This window comes from Eretmochelys imbricata, chromosome 2 (assembly GCF_965152235.1).
Source record: "Eretmochelys imbricata isolate rEreImb1 chromosome 2, rEreImb1.hap1, whole genome shotgun sequence".
NCBI lineage: Eukaryota > Metazoa > Chordata > Testudines > Cheloniidae > Eretmochelys > Eretmochelys imbricata.
The window spans coordinates 205,493,268-205,517,236 of NC_135573.1; the positions used below are offsets into that span (position 1 = coordinate 205,493,268).

At 40.1% G+C, this 23,969-nt stretch overlaps 1 protein-coding gene across 1 annotated transcript in view; it reads right to left on the reverse strand.

Annotated features, from left to right (window-relative positions):
* Positions 1–551: 551 nt before the first annotated feature.
* Positions 552–23,969, reverse strand: part of CREB5 (cAMP responsive element binding protein 5) — a 292,910-nt gene continuing 269,492 nt past the window's right edge. Inside the window, exons 7-10 of the mRNA XM_077809320.1 lie at positions 14,828–15,151; positions 9,059–9,286; positions 2,373–2,481; positions 552–715 (exon numbers count right to left, since the gene is read on the reverse strand). Of these exons, the coding sequence (XP_077665446.1) occupies positions 552–715; positions 2,373–2,481; positions 9,059–9,286; positions 14,828–15,151 (825 nt within the window). The remainder of the gene's footprint in view (positions 716–2,372; positions 2,482–9,058; positions 9,287–14,827; positions 15,152–23,969) is intronic.

Consider the following 23,969-nt stretch of genomic DNA (forward strand, 5'->3'; position numbering starts at 1 on the left):
AGGAAAGCAAGACAAGAGAGCATATTACCTGGGATTAGAATTTGTTCTGATATCCATGTATTATATAACCACTCTTTTCTCTGAATACAGAGTGGGGTTCTGATGATATTGTAAAGCTAACTCATTCTCTCATGTGCTATTACCAGACTCCCTGCATATCTATATAGCCTAATTATTCCTAGTTAGCTATGTATGACTTTGGCTAACAAGCTGCCGTTTAACAAAACTCCATGATTCTGAGGCCTCGGGCTAGACTGGTAAGAAGGAAACACAACTATGTACAGAAACATTTCAGTTTATAAACAAGTAACTGGTACCAAAAAATTGGAGAAAGCACCAAAGCATTTCCCAAGCTGATAGCATATTAATTGCATAACTCCCTTTTTGTAACTAAGTATAAAAGGCATATTTTAATAACTATAAAAATGAAAGCCAGAGTCTTCCAAGGACTGAGGAGTCTTCCAGGGCTGAGTTAGTGTTGAAAATGTCCTTAACACAAGGACATTTGATTATGCTACCACTCTCCCATGGCAGTTTCTGACCAATCCGTTTTAAAGAATTGGGTTCATGTCTGTTCTATGACTGGCAAGCTGACTGAGAGTGGAGCTTCCTACGACATCGCTGACGGAAGAGGAAGTTGTAATGGTATTATGCTGGATGACTTGCTGTTGTGAGCAAGCTGGGACGGGGCTTGCAGGAGGACTACTCTCAGGACCTGGGAAAAAAAGAACACACAAACTAAAATGATGTGTACATGTTGAACGCCTGTGATGTATTACAGTACTGTTAAATAGAAGATGGACCACCAAGGAGGCAGTCCTGCCAACTCCAATAATTCAAAATCATGAGATTTTTAACAATAGTAGATATGGAGGGTTTTTTGTTTGTTTGTTTGCCTTTGAGGTTTTTAGAGCCTTTAAGGTTCACATTTTCAAGCTTTTGAGGGCTAGAAACTTACTCCCTTTTAAAAATGAGAGTCATGTAATAACCTGACTTGAGGAGCTGGGACTTTTTCTTAAAGGCCAAATACCACAAGACTTGTGATTAAAATTACGAGAGTTGGTAACTGGGTGCTTAAATGCTTTATTTATTGCAGCAGAAGGGATTGAAATATGCATTAAAATGCAATGCAGCACAGAAACATTAATATAAGCAAGACTTAGTAGTAAAGAATGAAATCCCATTGTCCTTAGGACTAATACTAATACTAGGCCTTATTCACTTTGGTGCAGCGAGGATGGAATCGGGCCCTATTTCCCATATTGATGATTCTCCTAATGTAAAGAAACTCCCAGAGGGCATAGAGCTGGCATAGCTGGCATATGTGCAACTCTTCCTGGAGACACCAGTGCGGGGGTGAGTGGGGTGAGGAGGGTGTGTGTGCATGTATGTTGGGGATATGGCTGGAGCACACTGAACTCTGGCTGTTTTTTGCTTTAGGGGAGTATTGCCATCTGGCATATATTAGAACAGCTCTCAGGCTGCTCTAACCTATTCTGGAGCCAGGCAGAGAAGCAGGGAGTTATAGCTATCTCCCTAAGCCATGCTGAGCAGAAACTCAGCAAAGCAGAACACCTGTTCCTACACGTGCAGTATGTCCACTTGGATTGTTTCTCTCTCTAGTTAGCTACAGTATCTTCATTAACTTTTTCTTTTTTAATGACGGATGAATATTAAAGAAGAGATTGAAGAAGAAATTGCGTACCTCAGACATACCAAGTTCGGAGTATGGTATTATTTTCATTGGAGGAAAATGTTTGTAATTTATTCCTGCTTAGTTTTTCTTTCTGTGATTAGACTCTTTTGGGTTCCACCATTACACCATTTACCAAAGTACATGTTAAGGATCCACTCTGAGGTATTTTACTGGACCCACCAGCATTGTTGCCTGTCATACATTTGTCAGAATGGAGCACTGAGTTCACTGGGGCTCCTCTGCAGGAGAACGAGTGTCTATCTGTGTGCATCTCATTGCAGGCGCAGTGCTATTGCTTCAAGCACCATGGCGTAGAGACTAGTTTTATTTTATGCTTGAACCACACCATGCCATGTTTGGTTGGTGCTTGGTAAATACATAAGTTTATTTGGCAAATTTATAATCATTAAAACATACAGTCCCAATCCAGCAGAAGTCAGTCTCCTGGCAAATGCAGTAGTTTGCCTTCAAGCAATCAATTGCAGGATTAGAGTACATAACAGTCTTCAGAGTGCTCCTTTACATTTATCTGCTCACCCCCCAGGTATTTCATTTAAAACCTTAATTCTGTGATGTTCAGAAAGAGTGGTACTGAATGGCTAGAGGAAGGGACTGGTACCTTTGATTGCTGTTCTTATGAATGATTGCAGACCATGGAAATACACCAGTTACTTACTTATATATCCTTGCGACTCTTTCTGCATGGCTGTTATTGGACAGTCTTTATGTGTTAACAATAACTGTTTCAGCTGTGCCACCTCATTTTTCAACATGGAAACCTCATTCTAGGGAAAAAGAGAAAGAAAAAGAGACGTTTACTTAAGACAGTGCCTGGTATGATGGGAAATAACACAAATGTTAAATAAAACAGCCTTAACAAAGACATTTTTAATTTAAAAAAATCCTTGCTCCAGGTTTTTCTTTGATCTAAAATGTGACATTTTGCCTTTTAAAAAAAATAAAGTAATCTTATCTTGTTTGCAAATCTGGACTCTTCATTATTATGGGTAAGGCTTATAGAATCATACATAGAATCAGAGAGGGAAAAGATCCATTAGATAGTGTGGGTGGTGATTTGTAGAAATATTACTCGTCCCTGCAATTTCACGGTACACCATAGCTCCCTCATCCCTGGTATGTTAGACCCACTTATCCAGAGCCCTCTCAACAACCACAGACATAGAAATACAGTAATATATAGTAAAAACATATTTTAGTGATTTCCCAGTAACTGTATTTTAATTTGTAGATTTATATAATGTAATTTGTCATACTATATGGTCAAAATGCCTTTTGGTACAAAAAGGATTAGTTTGCCACAAAACAACTATTTAAAATTTACCAAGTAGTGAAACCTTGTTTTCTTAATTAACTGAGTGCAGGGATTGGTTCCTTCTTAAAATTAAAGGAGTTTGGGTTTGTCTAAGAATTGCTCCCACCTGATCTGTTCTAATCCCAATTTTGACTGAGGTTGTGTCTGTAAATTTAACAACTCCTAGGACAGTCTGATTTCACATTAAACAAAAACATTTGTTTTTTAATGATTGTCCAATTTATCTCCAGAAACTTCCACTTACATCAATCCCCACCAGCTGGTGATTATAGAGCATTGGTAGAGCCAAGGAGATTTCTATGGATTTCTCTCTTTCACTCATAGATGAAAAACACCACATAAGCAATAGAAACAGGGTGTATAGTTAGGAAGGAAAAGGGGATTCCTTTCTTTACACCTATCCCAAAAGGCCTAGCCATTTAATTTTTTAAAATGTACAAAAACTAAGAACAGCCCCCCAATTCTTCTTTACTTTTCAAAACTAAACTGTTGGCAACACAAGACTGACCCTCGGCAACATTGTGGCTCCTTTCTGCTGCTCTGCTGGTACAAAATGTTCCTAATGCTGGGGTAGCCAGCTATGGGAAGCTCACTCTGGTATAGGGGATATTCCAGTGGTATATATGCAACATAACAGCCTTGCAAAGTTTCAAATCTAAGAACCTGAAAACAATTCTAAAAAACTTCACTGCATTCAGAACTAAGAAAATATTTTTGAAAAGGCACTGATATCTGACCATTTGGGGTTTATGGTGACAGATGCAATGATGTCTATACATAAATGCAAAGCGTATGGGGAATAAACCGGAAGAACTGGAAGTATTAGTACATAAACTGAATTATGACTTAATAGGTGTGTGGCACTCCAACTCAAAGCAACACCCCAAAATACCCATATTGACCCCGTCATATAATTATGATATATTTCATACAAAGCATGCCATGTAAGATAGCATATGAAAGGTCATGATCTGCTGAAACCCATTTTTCTGTCAAAATATGTATATCATTAGTGTGTGTAAAGTTATATGATTTTGCTGTATTACACTGAAATATGTTGTAAGTTTTAGTGTCTCCTCTGCTAGTTCTCCAGTGACAACAAAGGAGGTAACTCACTCTTAGGAGGTGTTAAATGACTATTAATCAGCAGGAGGGATTTACAATGCTGTAAGAGGGCTGTGCACGCAACACACAGTGGGGCATTATTCATCTCTGTGACTCAGCAAAGCCCACCAGGACATGTTGGGGCTAGTGTTTTCCAGGCAAATGGACTGAGTATATAAAATAGGTGACAGTGGCATCATGCTTTTGCCTTTCTCCTCCCTCACCTGTGCTGGAAGCAACAAGAATGCTGGGAAGACAAAGACTTGAACTGAGGAGACTGGTCCCAGGCTTAAAGGGGCAGCCTATGTATTAAAAACTATAACCTATCTGTAACATCCACTGGAGTGAGGAAAACTGCTTGATTGAAATACTGCCTAGCTTAATAAGGTTTAAGATTTAGACTGCGCACTTCGCCTTTATTTTCTTTGGAACTATATCTGACCTTTTGTGCCTACCACTTATAATCACTTAAAAATCTATCTTTCTGTAGTTAATAAACCTGTTTTATATTTTACCTAAAACAGTGTTTTGCTTCAAGTGCTTGGGAATTCTCAGCTAAGTTTGCAAAGGCTAATGTGTGTACTCTCCACATCGAGGAAGGGTCAGACTGGATAATAAACTTATACTGGTCAGGCTTCTGACCAGGGCAAGATGGTACAGTTCTGGGTGCAAGGATGGGGGCTTGGGAGATTTGCTGGTGCCTATGTGTGATTTGTGAGTGGTTCAGGGAGCATTCATGCAATTTAGCTGGATGTGGGGCTCTGTGTGTTGTTGTACTGAGTGATAACAGTGCATGGAGGGATTTGTTGCTTGTCACTAGCAAAGCATTGTGAGAGACAGACCAGACTGGAGGATTAAGTGGGTACATCGGTACCCCAGTTCCAGTTGTACCCTAGGGATCCTGTCACATGGTGTCACTGAGACTTGGTGGGATAAGTCTCATGTCTGGAATACTGGTGGAGGGGTACAGCTTATTCAGGAACGAGATGAAGGGTGGGGCGGTGTAGGGAAAGGAAGTGGTGCTGCATTGTACATTAAGAATACACTTGTTTTAAGATCCAGAAGGAAGTGAGAGGCAGACCAGTTGAACGTCTCTGGATAAAGATTAAAAGGGGGGGAAAGGAGTGATGTCATGGTAGGGGGGTCTACTACAGACCACCAAATCAGGAAGAAGTGATTGAGATATTTCTAGAACAAATAACAGAAATAGCCCAAACAGAAGACCTGGTAGTAATGGGGGACTTTACCCACTCATCTGTTGGAAAAGTAATACTGCAAAACACAAAATGTCCCATAAATTCATGAACTGTATTGGAGACAACTTTTTGTTTCAGAAAGTAGAGGAAAGAACCTGGGGCACAGCCATTTTAGACTTGATTCTGACCAACGGGGGGAATTGGTGGGGACTATAAAGGTGGAAGGCAATTTGGGTGAAAGTGATCATGAAATGATAGGTTTCATGATTCTAAAGAAAGAGGGAATGAAAACATCACAATAAGGAAAATGGACTTCAAAAATTATACTTTATAACAAACTTCAAGAACTCATGGGTAAGGTCACATGGAAAGAAAATCTAAGGGATAAAGGAGTTCAGGAGACCTGGCAGTTTCTCAGGGAGACAATATTAAAGGCACCACTGAAAACTAACCTGGTGCAAAGGAAAGATGGAAAGAAAGGCTAAGGCACAAAATGAGATTAAACTAGCTATAGACGTAAAGGGTAACAAGAAAACATTCTACAAATACATTAGAAGCAAGAGGAAGACCAAGGACAGGGTAGGCCCATTACTCAATGGGGGGAGGGGGGGGCAGGGGGTGGAAACAATAACAGAAAATGTGGAAATGGCAGAAGTTCTAAATGACTTTTTTGTTTCAGTTTTCACCAAAAAGGTTAGTAGTGATTTGATGTAGAACTTAATGAATGCCAGTGAAAATGAGGTAGGATCAGAGGCTCAAATAGGGAAAGAACAAGTTAAAAATTACTTAGACACGTTAGATGTTTTCAAATCAGCAGGGCCTGATGAAATACACATTAAAATACTCAAGGAGCTGACTGAGGAGATATCTGAGCTATTAGAAAGTATCTCCAAAAAGTCCAGTAAGATAGGAAAGGGAAAATATCGTGCCAATCTATAAAAAAGGGGAATAATGATAACTCAGGGAATTACAGACCAGTCCCCTTAACTTCAGTACCTAAGATCATAAGAGCGGCCATACTGGGTCAGACCAATGATCCGTCTAGCCCAGTATCGTGTCTTCTGACAGTGGCCAATGCCAAGTGCCCCAGAGGGAATGAACAGAACCGATAATCATCCCCTAATGCCCATTCCCAGCTTCTGGCAAACAGAGGCTAGGTACACCTAGGTACACCACCTCTGCCCATCCTGGCTAATTGCCATTGATGGACCTATCCTCCGTGAATTTATCTATTGCTTTTTTGAACCCTGTTATAATCTTGGCCTTCACAACATCCTCTGGCAAAGAGTTCTATAGGTTGACTGTGGGGTGTGTGAAGAAACACTTCCTTTTGTTTGTTTTAAACCTGCTGTCTATTAATTTCATTCGGTAACCCCCTAGTGATTGTGTTATGAGAAGCCGTAAATAACACTTCCTTATTAATTTTCTCCACACCGCTCATCAGTTTATACACCTCTATATATACCCCCTAGTTGTCTATTTTCCAAGCTGAAAGTCCCAATCTTAATAATCTCTCCTCATACGGAAGCTGTTCCATACCCTAATAATTTTTGTTGCCCTTTTCTGAACCTTTTCCAATTTCAGTATATCTTTTTTAAGATGGGGCGACCACATCTGCACGCAGTATTCAAGATGTGGATATACCATGGATTTATATAGAGGCAATATGATACCCGGAAAGGTAATGGAGCAAATAATTAAGCAATCAATTTGCAGACACCTAGAAGGTAATAAGGTGATAAGTAACAGTCAGCATGGATTTGTCAAGAACAAATCATATCTAACCAACCTAATAGCTTCTTTTGACAGGGTAATAAGCCTTGTGGATTGGGGGGAAGCAGTAGGTGTGGTATATCTTGACTTTAGTAAAGCTTTAGATACTGTCTCACATGACCTTCTAATTAACAAACTAGGAAAATACAATCTAGATGGAGCTACTAAAAAGTGGGTGCATATCAGATTGGAAAAACATTTCCAGAGGGTAGTTATCACTGGTTCACAGTCAAGCTGGAAGGGCATATCAAGTGGGGTCCCGCAGGGATCAGTTCTCGGTCTGTTTCTGGTCAATGATTTAGATAATGGCATAGAGAGTACACTTATAAAGTTTGAGGATGATACCAAGCTGGGAGGGATTGCTAGTACTTTGGAGGATAGGATTAAAATTCAAAATTATCTGGAAAAACTAGAGAAATAGTCTGAAGTAAATAGGATGAAATTCAATAAGAACAAATGCAAAGAACTCCACTAAGGAAGGAACATCGGTTGCACACATGGGAAATGACGGCCTAGAAAGGAGTACTGCAGAAAGAGACCTGGGGGTCACAGTGGATCACAGGCTAAATATGAGTCAACTTGGGTCACATTTCAAGAAAGATGTGGAGTATTTGGAGAAAGTCGGAAGAAGAGAAAAAACTGATTAAAGGTCATAAAAACATGACCTATGAAGGAAGACTGAAAAAATTGGGTTTATTTAGTCTGTGGAAAAGAAGACTGAGGGGGGACATGATAACAGTTGTCAAGGACATAAAACATTATTACAAGGAGGAGGGAGAAAAATTGTTTTCTTTAACCTCTGAAGACAGGACAAGAAGCAATGGGCTTAAATTGCAGCAAGGGAGGTTTACGTTGGACATTAGGAAAAACTTCCTGTCAGGGTGGTTAAGCACTGAAAAAATTGCCCAGGGAGGTTGTAGAAACTCCATCATTGGAGATTTTAAAGAGCAGGTTAGACAAACACCTATCAGGATGGTCTAGATAATACTTATTCCTTCCATGAGTGCAGGAGACTGGACCAGAAGACGTCTCCAGGTCCCTTCCAGTCCTACGATTCTATGATTCTGGTAATTCTTTTTTAACTTTCCCTTCACTGAATGCAACTAGGCTTGTAGATGTACTGATGCCAACCAGCATGTGCTGTGAGCTAGCTGTTCATCATCACCCCCAGAATCCCTTTCTTCAGTACTTTAATCCCTGTAGAAAACCCGGTGCCACCAGTGGAGGCCAAAACATGGTCCACAGACCAAATATGGCTCTCTGAGTTTCACAATACAATACATGGCTGCTCTCATCTAGATTCTGGAATGTGCCATTGCTGCTAAGGATGGGACGAGTCCCAGTGTGAAAAGCTACAACTTTTTCAGAGCAGAGTCTACTCTGCTTAAGATAAGCCATGCCTCCATATTTAAAATGAGGGCTGTAGTAGGCATGGGCTTTTGACTCCTAGCAACCTGCAAGAGCAGCCGTTAATCAGACAAAATCAAGGTGCCTTTGGTGCAGAGGCTGCCTGCACTTTGACCACTTATCGCTTTCAGACTATATTTATATTCTGTTTCCTTCTTTTTCTTACCACCGGGCCATTCTATTTATAATCGTGTCCCGCTGTCTTTGAATTAGGACTAGCTGCATACCCTTTTCTGAAGAAGCCTTTTATAGCTGAGTTACGGTCACTTAAAAAAAAATAAAAAGAGTGACAAGAAAAATAAATAAATATATGACTCAGTCCAGTAAAGCCTCTGAATCCCAAGCTTTTCCTGGCTGGTTTTGCTGAAATTTTGTTTTTCATTTACAAGTGTATATCTTGATTGGTCAACTTTAAGTATGTCTGTGTTCTCATTATTAATCTAACGTGCAGCGGTAGCACATATGACAACCAGGGGCTGGTGGTGTACCAAATGCCCTTGAATGTAAACAGTGCCTCTATGTCTTGGGAATATAGACAGTAGCTCACACCTGAAGCTGCATATTTGTTTGGGTGAGTTCTTCTGCTTTCTTTTCCAGTGACATCACCCAGACCTTCCTCTTCTGTCTGCAGCGTGTGGCAGCCGCTCGATTCCTTTCCAGAAATTTTCGCCGCCTCTCATCTGGGTCTTCATCCACCACCCTTCTCCGGCGACCCCCGGTGGGCTGAGGCGGCTGTATTGTCTGAGTGGGCTGCATTTGCTGTGCCGCTGGTGAAACCTAACGGGAAAACAACAAAAACAAATTCAACATAGATGGTGAGTGGATGGGCTCTAGTTGATGCTGCAAATTCCAAAAAGGAATAAAAAGTGATGTCAACTGACATTTAACAAAAATACGACCAGAGTGTATTTTGAGATGGCAGACTTTCTGGCAAGATATGAGAGTGGCACAAGTAGAAAGACTCCATGAGATGCCACTTAAATTATTCTTTGACAAAAAGCCAACATGGCTAAGGGGAGATTTTTGGAATGGGCTCCTGAATAGCAGCCAGGGAAATTATTTTTCCCCCTTTGGTTATTAAAATGTTTTATTTAAGTTGTGACAAAGAAAGCACCTGATTGAAGAATGAAATGTCAGGCTTCTCACAGTGACTTTTAATTAATCAAAGCAAGAGACTGGAAACCTTGGGATTTTTTTCATCCCATTCAGAGTTTTAGGACATCTCTGTTTCACGTGTTCCTTAATGTATGTTCAAGTATCGTACACATCTTTGGAGAGGCCAGCAGTAATGCTATTAGAACGTTACGCTGGGATTATCTAAGGCATCTAAGGATCTTAGTTGACCGGCCCCTATTAAAAGTGAAGGGGAGTCAACTGCCTTACTCCTTTACTTACCTTTGAAAATCCCAGCCTTAATCATGCTACAGTGTCAATGTGGAATATAGGACTCCGTGGAAGCCTGAACTGTCAAATCAGAATTAATCCTGGTATTCTGGCTAATGGCCAAAAACCTGCAACTTGTCTCTGGTGACTTTAGGGGTTGGGAGTGCTCAGCAAGTTGTAGGATTGAGCCCTACATTTCAACTCAGGGAATTACCATCTGTCTGCCGCCCAGGTGTCAATCAAAAGCATGCCATCCCCTTGCAAAATCACTTTTCTGTCTGAAAGTTTTAATCTAAAGGTCACTGTCAGGGACAGAAGTCAGTGAGCATTATTATTCTATTTTCCAGTTTGTTTATTTTATGCATTGGCAGCATTTTGTGTACAGGCAATTTCACTTTGTCCCTGTGTAGCTGGTTAGTTTCTCCCTTGTTTATAAAAAGAAACATGAGCGGAAAAACCCCAATGGAAAAACTCATTTAAAGAAGGAATTTTTTAAAAAATGTGAGGACATACTATTTACGGGATGTTTATTACAAACTGATTTTTTTAAAATTAGTCAGTTCTCACACATGCTGGTAAAAAGCCATAAACCACGTCCACACTCCAGTCTCCAATGTTGCTACCATTGGTGGAGCTGCACCAGTGGAGAATTACAGCTTGCTAGTGTAGACGCAGTCACTGTAGTTACTAGCATTGTTGTGGTGGAGTAATGTTTGGGACTTCCCTTAGCATGTAGTGCCCGCTAAGTGGCTAAAGAAGGTTATTGTTGAGTAATGCCAGCTGCTCCCCATCCACTGGGGCTGAGCTTGCTACCTCTTTAGCAACACGTCTGAAATGTAGAGGCCTCAAAGATCGCTTTTAATGACAACATAACATCAAAGGCCTTTCACTTTCTCCATACACCACCTTTTGAGACTTCAAAGATTGGTTATTTATGTTTCTGGACACCAAAAGCTTTCCTTCGCCTGTTACTCTCTCTGTTTCCATCCGGCATAAAAAGCTTTTCTGTCTCTCGGTTCTGTCAGTCGGGTCTGCTGTGCCAACATATAGCTATAGAATTTTTTTTTATGAGGTGATATTACTCTGAATAAATAGTGAATAGTTTAATTTTCAGTAAGAACTGGCAAGAGCCAGTTAATAGAACATCTTCCTTCCATCTCTGGCAAGTATTAATTAGAAAGGCTGCAGTTGCATCACTAATGATGTCACACTGGATAATTGATTCAACCTCCCAGATATATCATGACCCTGAAGTCTATTAGGCCTTATCTTGATAATTGTCTAAGCATTATTCTCCAAGGACGGCTCCCTCTCCACCCCATGTGTTGTATGCTCCATTAAGAAAGAGGATGTATAAGGATCATTAGGATTCATTCATTTTTAAGGGCTGCTTATCATGTATCCTGATCTACACAGCGGCGGAATGGCAAAAAGAACAAAACAAAATGTAAACGATCCTGCTGTGCCTAAGGTGTCATGGTGGCAAGTTTGATTGAAAGAAATTTCAATGTGAAAAATATAACAACAATACTCACATCATTTTTGTAAAACCCAAGGCAAAACAGTTCCCACAAAGCAAAACATCTATCACTCAGAAAGGGACACACTAAATGACTATTTCTACCTTGATCCTTGATCCAATACTTTCCTCTATTCTTTGCAACTTAACACAGGATTAGTACTCGTTCATTCATTTTAGCAAAACATAATTCATTAGGTTCATGTGTGTCTTAAAATGCCTGTTGAAAAGCATGCAATTAATTCTGACATTACACAAGGGCATGGTGTAGAATAATGGAAGTTATGACAAGGGGGCATGCAGCACACAGCAATTCAGATCATGCCTTTCTTTGACAGGAGGCGTGGAACTGAAGTATCAGGCTCAAGAGAAAAAGGAAGTTAATAATTAGTAAAATGCACCATAAAATTAATGTGTCTCCTGAAGCAATCTGACCCTCAAAGAGGCCGATACCCAGTGATTATGGATGGGTTATGGATGGGTTTAGAAAGTAATAACCTTGTATTTATTACTTGCAAAACCATTCTTTTATCCCTGTTAATGCCTCCTTTCAGAACGCGTTATTGCTGTTGTGTATCAGGAGGAAACTATTGTGTTGTCAAGGGAAGCAGCTGATCTATAGATCCTACTTAGCCTCCAGCCAGTGGTTCTCAACCTTTCGTGACAATTATGCCTGTTTACAAGATGAAGACGTCTCTGTATCAGCTGATGTCCACAGTCTCAAGTTCCACTGTGGGTGCTCCAAACTTCATGTTCCTGTTTGAAATGAGCTCCACCAAGGCTTGAACTGTTCACCATGGAATCAGATCCAGCCAATGGGGTACTAGGCCCCACAACAGTTCATCATTAAAGTAAAGAGCAGGAAGCCCCAAATCCTGAGTCATGTAACAGAGGTGGGGTGCCAATACACTAGCTCATTAGGCTGAACGAGCTATTATCCTTAAATTTTGTACATTTATTGTTCACTGGTAGTCAATTCATCAATATACTGGTAGCTCAAATCAGGGCCCTATCCTGCTCCTGTTTAAAGTCAATGGGAGTTTTGCTATTTATTTATAGACTTTTCTATGGTGCTCAGCTGAAGTATCTCAGCACCTCAGGGCAAATCCCACAGGGATGGAACCTCCTTGCAAATGGAGTGCCATGCAGACCAATCTCTAGCTAGGTCCTTCAGGCAGCCTGGCTGGATGTTCAGTCTGTGTCTGTCTTTGGCAATCTTATCTGAAGCTTTTGGCACCTCACACACACTAACTAATGTGTCCTCACAACACCTCTGTGAGGCAGGTCAGTATTATTACCCTCATTTTAAGATAGGGAACTGAGGTGCAGAGAGATTAGCTGACTTGCCCAAGCTCACAGAGTGTCAAAGACAGAGCGGGGAACCCAGATCTTCTGAATCCCAGTCTAGTGCTCTGAGCCCCAAGATTACCTGTACTCTGTCACTGACTTCAAGGACAGCCAGATCACACCTCTTTTGCTTTCTATGTTATAAGATTATATAGGGTCTTTTACTGCAGTTGTTAAAGAGCTCTGGAAAAAATAATTAATAGATGGAAAAACAACAGAATTTATAACATTTTACATTAGTAAATACTGTAGGGAAATACCACCAACTTGCAGCAAGAGCAGTAACAAAGTAAAACAAGATGTCAGTAAATAGTTAATGTAGTTGGACAGTGGGATGTCAAATCCTCTTATTTTTAATGTCTTGTAAGTTTTTCTAAGAGCTGCCTATGAGGTATCTGTAAGCAACTAAGTGCTTCACAGATTTAACTCCTCCTGGGTAATAAGAAGTCCTCTTTGTTCTGTATCCATGACTCCACTCCCATTCTTCTTAACTCAGATGATAACTTTGCTCTCCAGGCCTGCTATCCTATAGCTGACCAAGGGCCTTCTCTTTCTTCTCATATCTCCCTGGCTTGTCTGTCTTTCACCACATTAAAATATGGCCAGAAGTCCTCTTAACATCAGCTCTGCCTATGCCGAAATCCTTAGTTGTGAGTTCATTACTTCCTCTTTCAACTAATAGTTTTTCTTAATCCCTACTCTTTAAATGTCAGGGAGTTCAGAATGCTGTAGCAAGACAACCCTTTCACTCCAAGACCTTCATCTTCCATCATCTTCACTGGCTTCCCATCATCTGAATCCAATTCAAAATTACCTTTCTGGGTTAAATCTTTCTCCAGCACCTGGCTTCATCCTCTCTCTCTCTGACATAATATTCACCTACTAATCCTCACCTGTTCTCCAGGCCAATCTTGGCCTTCCCTCTGTCTCCATTCTGTAATTCTCTACAGCTGTAATTACAAGTGTAATTACAAATTACTCTTTCATCTGATCTATCTATATTATCTGGAACTACTACGCTCTGACTACAAGACAATTAATAACTTCAAGTCTTTAATTCTTGCCTTAAAATTAGAGGCAGTGACTGCAAACTTGGGATCTGGATTTGGATCCGAATGTGACCAAAATGGAAAAGTATTCAGACTGTAGTTTTTTGTTTGGTTCCCATGATTGAAATAAGGGCCAGTAGCAAAATTTGGATCCAGAACCAAAGTATAGGTGTACTTAGATCTGCAGATTTTGTTTGAAGCCATCTCTACTTACACCCTTATTTTTTGAGATAGTCTTATGATTGACATTCACTATAAAGTGTCTTGTGATACTTCATATGGAAGTTGCTATATTATATACAAATAAAATATATACAGGATCAAACTTATCCTTCAAATATGCATGTGCAATGCCATTTACTTCATTGGGGCTTGTGGGACCATCTCTGAGGGCAGAGTGTATTGAACAGTTTAAAACATGAGCTGCCAAGTAGTCAGCCAAGCTCCTTAGACTATGTCTACATGGTGTTTTACAACCTCTGCAGTGAGTCTCAGAGCTTGGGTCTACGGATCGGGATGCTAAAACCAGCTGTATAGATGTTTGCACTCGGGCTCTGAAACCAGTCCCCTTCCCCAGGCTTCAGAACCTGAGCCTGAATGTCTACACAGCTGTTTTTAGTGCCATAGCGCCAGCCCAAGTCTGTGGACCCAGTCCCTGTTTTAAAATGCAGTGTGGACGTATCTTAGTGCGCCAAGCTACACAGTGTGCCAAACTCCATAAAATATCAACAGCATAAATGTACACTTGGCACTTTGCAGAGATCATGGCTTGAACAAGCTTTGGGGTTTTTTGGTAGAAAATTAGACATTTGAAATACATTCTTTTCTTTGTTTCTAAGTACATTTTGATCTGGGATTTTTGAGCTGGAGCTTGGTATAAGGTTGTGACCTGGCAGCCAACAACAGAGTAAATCTATTAGCAGCCAGTTGACTTGCTTTTGAAAAGCCATGCGCATGTGATCTGTTTTTTTAAACTTGCATCAGAACAGAAGAAGATGACAGCTCATTAAGTGGTTCTACCTGTGCTTGTCCACCTGAGTGCAGTGGCGGGTGTGGAGAGGTCTGGTGATGTGCCGGGTGTGTGTGAAGGTGCGAGTGGGAGTGATGGTGTGGATGGTTCTGCTGGTGATGGGGTTGAGGATGAGGATGGTGTGCGGGATGCTGGTGCTGATGTGGGTATGGGTGATGAGGTGGCAGTGTCTGGTGCTGATGTGGATGTGAGTGCATATGATGATGTGGTGTCTGGTCCTGTCGGGAGCTCATCATTTCCATCATATGGCCCATGGTGTTCATATTTCCATTTGACATGGCTGCAGGATGATGAGTCAATGCTGCCTTCAACCTCTGAAACAGAAAAAAAAAAGGGGGTGGGGGAGAGAATTTGAAATCAATAATACATTTATTAGAAGTTCATATTTCCAGATTTGTAGAAACTCTTGACACCTGAAAGTGTCTGGTTCTATAATTTTTTTTCTAGATTTTGCTTCTTGACTTAAGTATAGTGATTTTCATATAACCTTCAATGTCTGTTATGTTATAATCTAGTTTTTCAGTCAAAACCTATAGAACACTAACTATCTAGATCATAATTTAACAGCTACAGATTTTCATATGATTGTGCTACTATGCTGTTAAGGAAAAAAGCATTCTTTTATTCTTAGTCAGCTCATTAAGTTTAAAGTCTCATGCAGTCGTGTTTTTTTTTTAAAAAGAATACCTGCTAAAATGATGCATTGAACAAAGATCCACACTAATTTACCATCCAGTATTACAGACATTTTTTTTATTGCCTCAAAGAAATAGAATCTTGACCCTTCTTTTAAATTTCAGAGCCCAAGAACACAAGTCACTTTTCAATATTTTACCTCATAAGACCAAACTAAAAGAACTATTAGTTAAGTGTGGTCTTGCCATTAAGATCCTTTGTGTCTGAGCTAGAAAGCTCAAATGCTAGCTGTGGGTCATTGTTGCATGCTAATTCCTGCATTGGTTCTGTCCTCATGTCTTTTAATGATGCTGGAGTTGATTTTTGCAGTTCTAACTCAGGCAAAGCTACAGTTAATGTCAATAGGATTCTTCTAATTCTCCCACTTTAGGGTATCCAGCATTAGCCAAAGGAAGTTCAATCTGAGTAAGTATTGCAGGATAAGGTTCTTTTGTTCACTGTAATGATAGCTAAAGGCAGAAGAATTTCCCCCCTCAATTATTGGATGGTACCAACGTATTAGCCATGTTGTCACACCAACATAGTCTTCACATTGGATTACCTAAGACCAGCTTCCTATTTGAGCTCAGCAAAGTTAGTGCCAAAGTTAGTTGTTTTCAAAATCAAAATGTAGCCCCCTCAAAACTCCGGTTAGCCAGCACTTTTATATATCATGAATACCTAACAAATGTGCCCACACTGTATTTGTCAAAACACTCTGAAGCTGAACTACAGTATGACCTGTTCTAAATGGCATAGTTTTCAAAGCCAAAAATGGGGCGAGGGAGACCTAATTTGCAAAGAAACGTCTTCTTTTAGCTGCAAAAACTGTGGCTATTACTGTGGTATGACTTCAAGCAGAATACAATATTTTGTTTTCTTTCCATGGTCCCTTCTACCACATCCATTTATTTGTGATAGCAAATCAAGAGAGACAGTGAGAAGCCTGACATACAGCTGGTTTCAATCAATAGGAGTAATTTCCATTTGGTCTGTGTATTTTACAAGCTCCTTGTTCACGTTTCCCTATGGGAGGGTGGGCCAGCTGCCCTGGATCTGGATCCTGGTAAGAAACCAGCTATCTCCCCCATCCTGTCCTAGTGCAGCAACAGCGGGTTGTCCAGCCTCTGAGTTCCTTTAACTTCACACTTCACACACCCACACTCCCCCTCCCCCCCCAGCAATTTATTTTTCATTAATGAGAGGCTGCTGCCAGTTAGAACATTTGGGGAACTATAAACATTTTCCCTTGTCTTCAGCAAGATCAACTGTTTGTGTTGTAGAGCGCTGGAAAAATCCCCGGCATTTAGTAAACTCTTTGTATTGTGTATGTTTTGGGGTGGGAGGGGAGACTTCAGTTTTGTTGTTCGTTTGGGTCTGGTAATTCCAAACTGCAGTTTTATTGTAGCGTAGAATACAATGTGATGGCACCACCGTTACATATTTTCTAGTGCATTTCAAGGCAAAGGGACTCAAACAAAGATACGATCAAGTACCCAATTATGCTCCCATTCTCATCAGCAGAAGTTATGCCACTGACTTTAAAGGGAGATCCTGGTGCTCAGCAATTCTGAAAACTGGACTAAGAAAGAAGACAAGTGAGTACTTGGAACTCTGCCATTTTTTCCTGAGAGTAGGTGGCATCCACATTCCTGAAGATCCCCACACTGTTTCCTTACCTTATATTACACCTCTAGATGCCTCACTTCAGAGTAACCAGTCACCTAGGCAAAAAGGACTGCAGGACATTTCTTTAATAGCCCCTCATGGCGGATCATTAGTTAACCAGAGGGACTGCTGTTGAGCATCACTGAGCAAACCCTGCCCCTGGCAGAAATGAGTAGCAGAGACTAAGATGAGGAATTGGAAATTAAATTAGGTTTCCTGCATGCATCTGCAATTTGTCTGACATCTTTACTTCTTTTTTGCCATTTTTTTCTCCTGTGTCTCAACATCAAAAACTTGATGGTTGAAAAAATTGCCATTTTTTTTCCAACAGGAATTTTTCCCCCAACATCTCCTGTGGAAAACAATTGGTGTTTTTAGAAGAACCCAAAAGTGAAAAAACAGATTTTTTTTTCTGATCCCTAGGTTTTTAAAAACTGAAAATAATTTGGCATTAGACATTTTCTGTTGAAAAAAAACCCAAACAAACCTGAACCCTGGACGGAAAAAAACAATCAGTTAAAATATTTGTTTCCTTCTAAAACATATTTTTGTTGAAAAGAAGTGTAAGAAAATTATTTTTATCTAAACTTCAGTCACTGCATGAAATAAAACTGTATTGTCTTATTTATCTTTTGTTTTTTCTCTAGCTCCTATCACAGTAGTACTCCAGGTTAGGACAGCAAGGAAGCAACAAGGATATGAATATTGATGTTCTTCTAATTCTAATTCAGTTTGTCCTGTTGCACTCATATAAATATATCAAGCAGTCTGTCCCTTTCCCCTGCTTGGTGGACATGCCTAAATCCCATTAACATCAGGGAAGAAACATGACCAATTGTAGTATCAGCTTAATATTGGCAATGTCCTTCATACACAAAAGTACCATAGCTAATAGTATTGCAATGGGGAAGCTGAGAGCAGAATTTGGCCTAGGGTACTTTAGAGTGTCACAATGGATTTTCCTCCTTGCCTCATGCAATGATTGTGACGGGGGAACATGAGAATAAATTTCACTCAATTCTTGGCTGTTTACAAATATTTCATACCGTAAATAGCAGAAATCACTTTTTGCAAATCTTCATGCCATTTAAGTTCATAAAAGCAAATTGTAGGTGACGTTCCCCTGTTGTTATCTGGACCAGTGATCTGCTAGGTCACTCCAATCCTCGACTCTGGGAGCCAGCCTTACCCTGCTCTGCTGTGAAAACCCCACTCGTGAGCTGTTCATGCACAGCCTCTAGCATGTAAGCTGCTCCCAGTTATGTGAGTGAGCAATTTTGGCCAGCTGCTGCAAGCACTGTGCAACCGAATGACACTAGCCAATATCTCCAGTCCCTGACACAACCCTAGGAACCTCCATCTTGCAGTGTCCAGTTATGCCCTCTGGACGCTGCAAACTTATATGAGTTCATCAACTTAACAAAGAAATTGATATGTACCAGGCTTGTTATCCCAAGGGGAATCTCTGACACCCTTCAAACAAAATGCACTGCTTCAGGTAGAATAAACAAATTTGTTAACTACAAAAGATAGATTTAAAGTGATTATAAGTCAAAGAACAAGAAGTCAGATTTGGTCAAATGAAATAAAAGCAAAATGCATTCTAAGCTGATCTTAACACTTTCAGTGCCCTTACAAATTAAGATGCTTCTCATCATATGCTGGCTGGTTGCCCTTCAGCCAGGCTCTCTCCTTTGATCAGCGCTTCAGTCGCTTGGTGGTGGTGTCTGTAGATGGAGGTGGAAGAAAGAGAGCATGGCAAATGTCTCTCCCTTTATCATGTTCTTTCTTCCCTCTTGGCTTTGCCCCCCACCTTCAGAGTCAGGTGAGCATTACCTCATCGTAGTCCCAAACTGACTAAGGGAAGGGGGGGTGACTCACTCGAGAGTCCAACAGATCCTTTGTTGCTGCCTAGTCCAGTGTCCTTTGTTCCTGTGAGGATGGGCTGGGTTTGTCCCATACATGCCCTGATGAGTTGTGAACTGCCCCTCTGCTCCTGGAGAGTTTTGCCGGGGCTTGTTTTAAGCCACGAGGACATATTTTCAGGCTCGTAACTATATACATTAAATTACAACCTATAACATTACTATAACAACAATGCTCAGTGCATCACGAGCCTTCTGAAGACATCCGACATGACAAACTTTGCACTGGATACCACACAATCATATTATAAGGATGAACATGGGCGTGCAGGGAGTTCCCCCAAGGTACAGAGACTCACAGTCACACTGAGAGCTTGATCCTGCATTCCTGTGCACTTAAAACTCCTTCTGTCTTCAGGAGTTTGAGGAATACAAGGTATGCAGGATCCAGCCATAAATCACACTGTCCTAAAGTTAAGAGAAAGGGGACACAAGTTGCTAATCTTCTAATTGGGTGACCTTAAGCAAGGTCTCTGTGCCTCGGTTTCTCCATCTGTGAAATGGTAATAATGATATTGACCTCATTTGTAAAGCATTTTGAGATATATGGATGAAAAGCAATATGTAAGAGTTAGGTATTATTATTATGACTCACTCTCAGGCTGATTGGCACATCTAAATTATACTCTCCCATTCCTCTGAGCTCTTTTACATACTCTGTAAGATTTTGTAACAGCACTATAACTGGATTTCCATCAAGTCTACAGTATATCTCAGCTTCTAATAAAAAGCTAACTCTGTTGTTCTCCCAAACTCAAACTTGCTGAATTGAATTAATCTTTAAGAAGTGATAGAGATCAGTTGAAAACAATGAAACCGGCAATAAAACAAACTGCAGTGTACACAAAAGATGTACCCTCCGAAGTAACCACCTTAATACCTCTGAGATCAGGCCTTAACCTATGGTGTGCTGTGTAGCTTCATCTCCTACTGCCATCCATATAAGTTGATGACATCATCTCACAAGATCAGACCTTCAGACACCGATCATTATCATTTTGTTATTTCCGGAAGTGTCACACTTGGAAGTTGAACAATGGTAGTGGCTACAATAGTACAATGGTGTTCATCACAAAAGTACCATCCACTGGTGATAGCATTGCTGAAGGGATGTCCATTGTTTTGGGAGTCCCTAAGTGTAGGTTAGACCAAAATGGAAGTACCAACATAATAACACCTAGCTTCTATTAGGGATTTTCATCTGTAAATCTCAAAGCACTTTACAAAGGAAGTAAGCATCATTATTCCTGTGCATAGAATATTTTTGACGTCCAATTATTTAGAAAAATAAGTTCCCTGTTAATTTATTCTATATCCATTTTTGATGAATAAATACCCTATAACAGGGACAGAAATATGTTGGAGAAATACACTTGAAACACACTCTGTGTTTCTTGATTATTAAATGCAAGAAGTGATATTTGTGAAATGTTAAAGTTGACATTTATTTGCATCGAACTCAGGAAATTCAAAGTTAAGGATCACACAATATTTGTAATTCAGCCTATGTGTGTCCATTATTATTTCCATTTTTATCCAGTATTTGATTATTCATTATTCTAAGGAAAGGAAGGAGTGAGAGCAGCAGAATAAAGACAATGGATTTCAAAAAAGCAGACTTTAATAAACTCAGAGATTCTTTAATAAACTTTAATAAACTCATAGGGTTCCAGGGGATGAAAAGGTGTTCAGGAGCAATGGCAGTTTCAAGGCAACAATATTGAAGACACAACAGCAAACTATCCTGATGTGCAGGAAAGATAGGAAGAATAGTAAGAGGTCAATATGGCTCCATCAGAAGATCTTCAATGAAGTGAAAATCAAAAAGGAACTCTACACAAAGTGGAAACGTGGATGAATTGCTAAGGAGGAATACAGAAGATTAGCACAAGTAGGTAGGGACAATATCAGAAATGCTAAGGCACAAGATGAGTTATACTAGCAATGGACATAGAAGGCAATAGAAGAAGTTCTATAATACATTGGAGCAAGAGAAAGATAAAGAAAAGTGCAGGTCTTCCACCTAATAGCAGATGACATCAAGAAAGGTGAGGTGTTTATTACCTATTGTGTTTCAGTCTTCCCTAAAAAGGTAATTGTGACCAGAAAGTTAACATGATTAATATTAATTACAAGGGGGAAAGAACACAGGCCAACATAAGGAAAGAACAGATAAAATAATATTTAGATAAGTTAGATGTATTCAAGTCATCCTAAGGTTCTTGAGAAATTAGCTGACAGAATCTCGGAACTGTTAGCAATTATCTTTGAGACCTCAACGAGGACAGGTGAGGTCCCAGAGGATTGGAGAAGGGCAAACATAGTACCTATTTTTAAAAGGGGGAACAAAACGGAACTGGGGAATTATAGACCAGTCAGCCTAACTTCGATACCTGGAAAGATACTGAAAAATTATTAAACAAATAATTTGTAAGCCCCTAGAGGAAAATAGGGTTACAAGGAATAGCCAGCATAGATCTGTCAAGAATAAATCATGCCAAAAATCAATCTAATTTCCTTCTTTGATGGGGTTGTGGCCTACTGGATAATAGGGGAAGTGATATATCTGATTTTAGTCATTTCTTTGATACAGTCCTCCAGGACATTCTCAGAAGCAAACTAGGGAAACGTGTATAGATAAAATTACTATAAGGTGGGTGCAAAACTTGTTGAAAGACCATACTGAAAGAGGAGTTACCAATAGTTAGCTGCCAAATTGGGGGATGTACCTAGTGGGGTCCCACAGGGTCTATCCTGGGTCTGGTACTATTCAGTATTTCATTAATTACTTGGATAATGCAGTGGAGATTATGTTTATAAAATGTGTGGATGATACCAAGCTGGGAAGCGTTACTAGCACTTTGGAAGACAGGATTAGAATTCAAAATGACCTTGACAAATTGGAGAACTGGTCTGAAATCAACAAGATGCAATTCAATAAAGACAAAGTAATGAAGTGCAAAGTACTATATTTAGGAAGGGGGAAAATGCACAATTACAAAATGGGGAATAACTGCCTAGGCAGTAGTACTGCTGAAAAGGATCTGGAGGTCATAGTGGATCAGGAATATGAGTCAACAAAGTGATGCAATTACAAAAAAGGCTAATATTATTCTGGGTCATACTAACAAGAGTAGTGTATGTAAAACACAGAAGGTAATTGTCCCATTCTACTTGGCACTAGTGAGGCTTCAGCTGGAGTATCGTGTCCATTTCTGGGTTTCTTTCTCTAAAAAACAGCACTGACACCCCAAATCTAAGCACCCCTGAACTAGGCACAGGGAGTAAAAATTTGGATTCTGATCCAAACCCAGTATTCTGGTCCAAGTTTTGAAGCTTGGATCTCTGTCTAATATTTTCTAATGCTCTATGGTTTGAACTCTATATAGTTATGGCTGTAGCAGTGATGGATCAGAGATTGCAGAAATCCACCCCACGTAGGGAAGAGAGGTTGTAACAGTGTCAAGCAGCCACAACCCCACTGTTTTAGGGGACCAACAGCACTGCCCCCGAACAGACAGAGCATCATGGGTGTATGCTGCTTCAGTGTCGCCAAAGCAGTCTCTATGACTGAGCTTTAACTGAGCTCCTACCAGAGATTAAACCTACTTCTATGAGCATAACTCCAGGGGAATGGGGACGGAGGCACAAGATGAGTTATACTAGCAATGGACATAGAAGGCAATAGAAGAAGTTCCTTTGAGGGGTTCCCCTGGAGTATTCAGCCCCTTCTCCACTGAACATTCACAGAAATACCACTATTCAAGAAAGTAAAAAGGTTGTTATAAAGAGGTGGATGATAAATTGTTCTCCTTAACCACTGAGGACAAGCAGTAATGGGCTGAAATTGCAGCAAGGGAGATTTAGGTTAGTCATTAGGAAAAACTTCCTAACCGTCAGGGTAGCTACGCACTGGAACAAATTACCTAGGGAGGTTCTGGAATCTCCATCATTTGACATTTTAAAGAACAGGTTAGACAAACATCTGTCAGGGATGGTCTAGATAATACTTAGTCCTGTCTCAGTGCAGGGGACTGAACTAAATGACCTGCTGAGGTCCCTTCCAGTCCTACAATTCTATAATTCTGCTGTTCCCAAAGGAACAATGTACACACCAGCCTGTATGATTCAACTCAGAATCAGCGCCTTGCTTAGTATCACAGCACTTAGATATATTTATAGTGAAAACAAGAATAAGTTTATCAAAGATTCAAATGATAGTGAATGAGAATATTGAAATCAAATGGTTATATGTAAAATAATATCATAACACATTTTCTAGAGACTAAACTTGACTAACAAGTTAAGCGCCTCTCTAAAGAAGTTTATCTCACCCGAAGTTCTCTACAGAGTTTTCAGCCAAGGTTGGCTGAGATCCCATTTTCATGAATGTAAACACACTGCTCGTTTAATTCCTAGGTGCAGGATAAGAGGGTGTCTTCTTTGCTTTCTACTTATACTCCCTAAAGTTTATTGTCTGTATTCAGAGACAGAATAACCATCTGTGACCTATTTTTCCTGCTTCCTTGTTGACTGCATGTCTCTTTGTTTACTTTGTATGTAAATAGGTATCTAGTGTGTTAGCTTACAATGCTTAATTTACATCCCATCAGAGAGACAGGAGAATAAACACCTTGTCTGAGCGAAAACCTGTTTTTTCACCTCTGCCGGTGACTCATACTTTGATACAGACTCTAAGAACGTTTCTAATATACATACATAACTCCTTACATAATGTCTGTACATATATTTCACAATGATATTAATGACCAGTGTGACCTCAGCTTTCACTTACGACCTCACACAACATTCTTTGGTGCACTCAAGTTTAATACCAGAATCAAGATATTCCTGTAACCCTCTT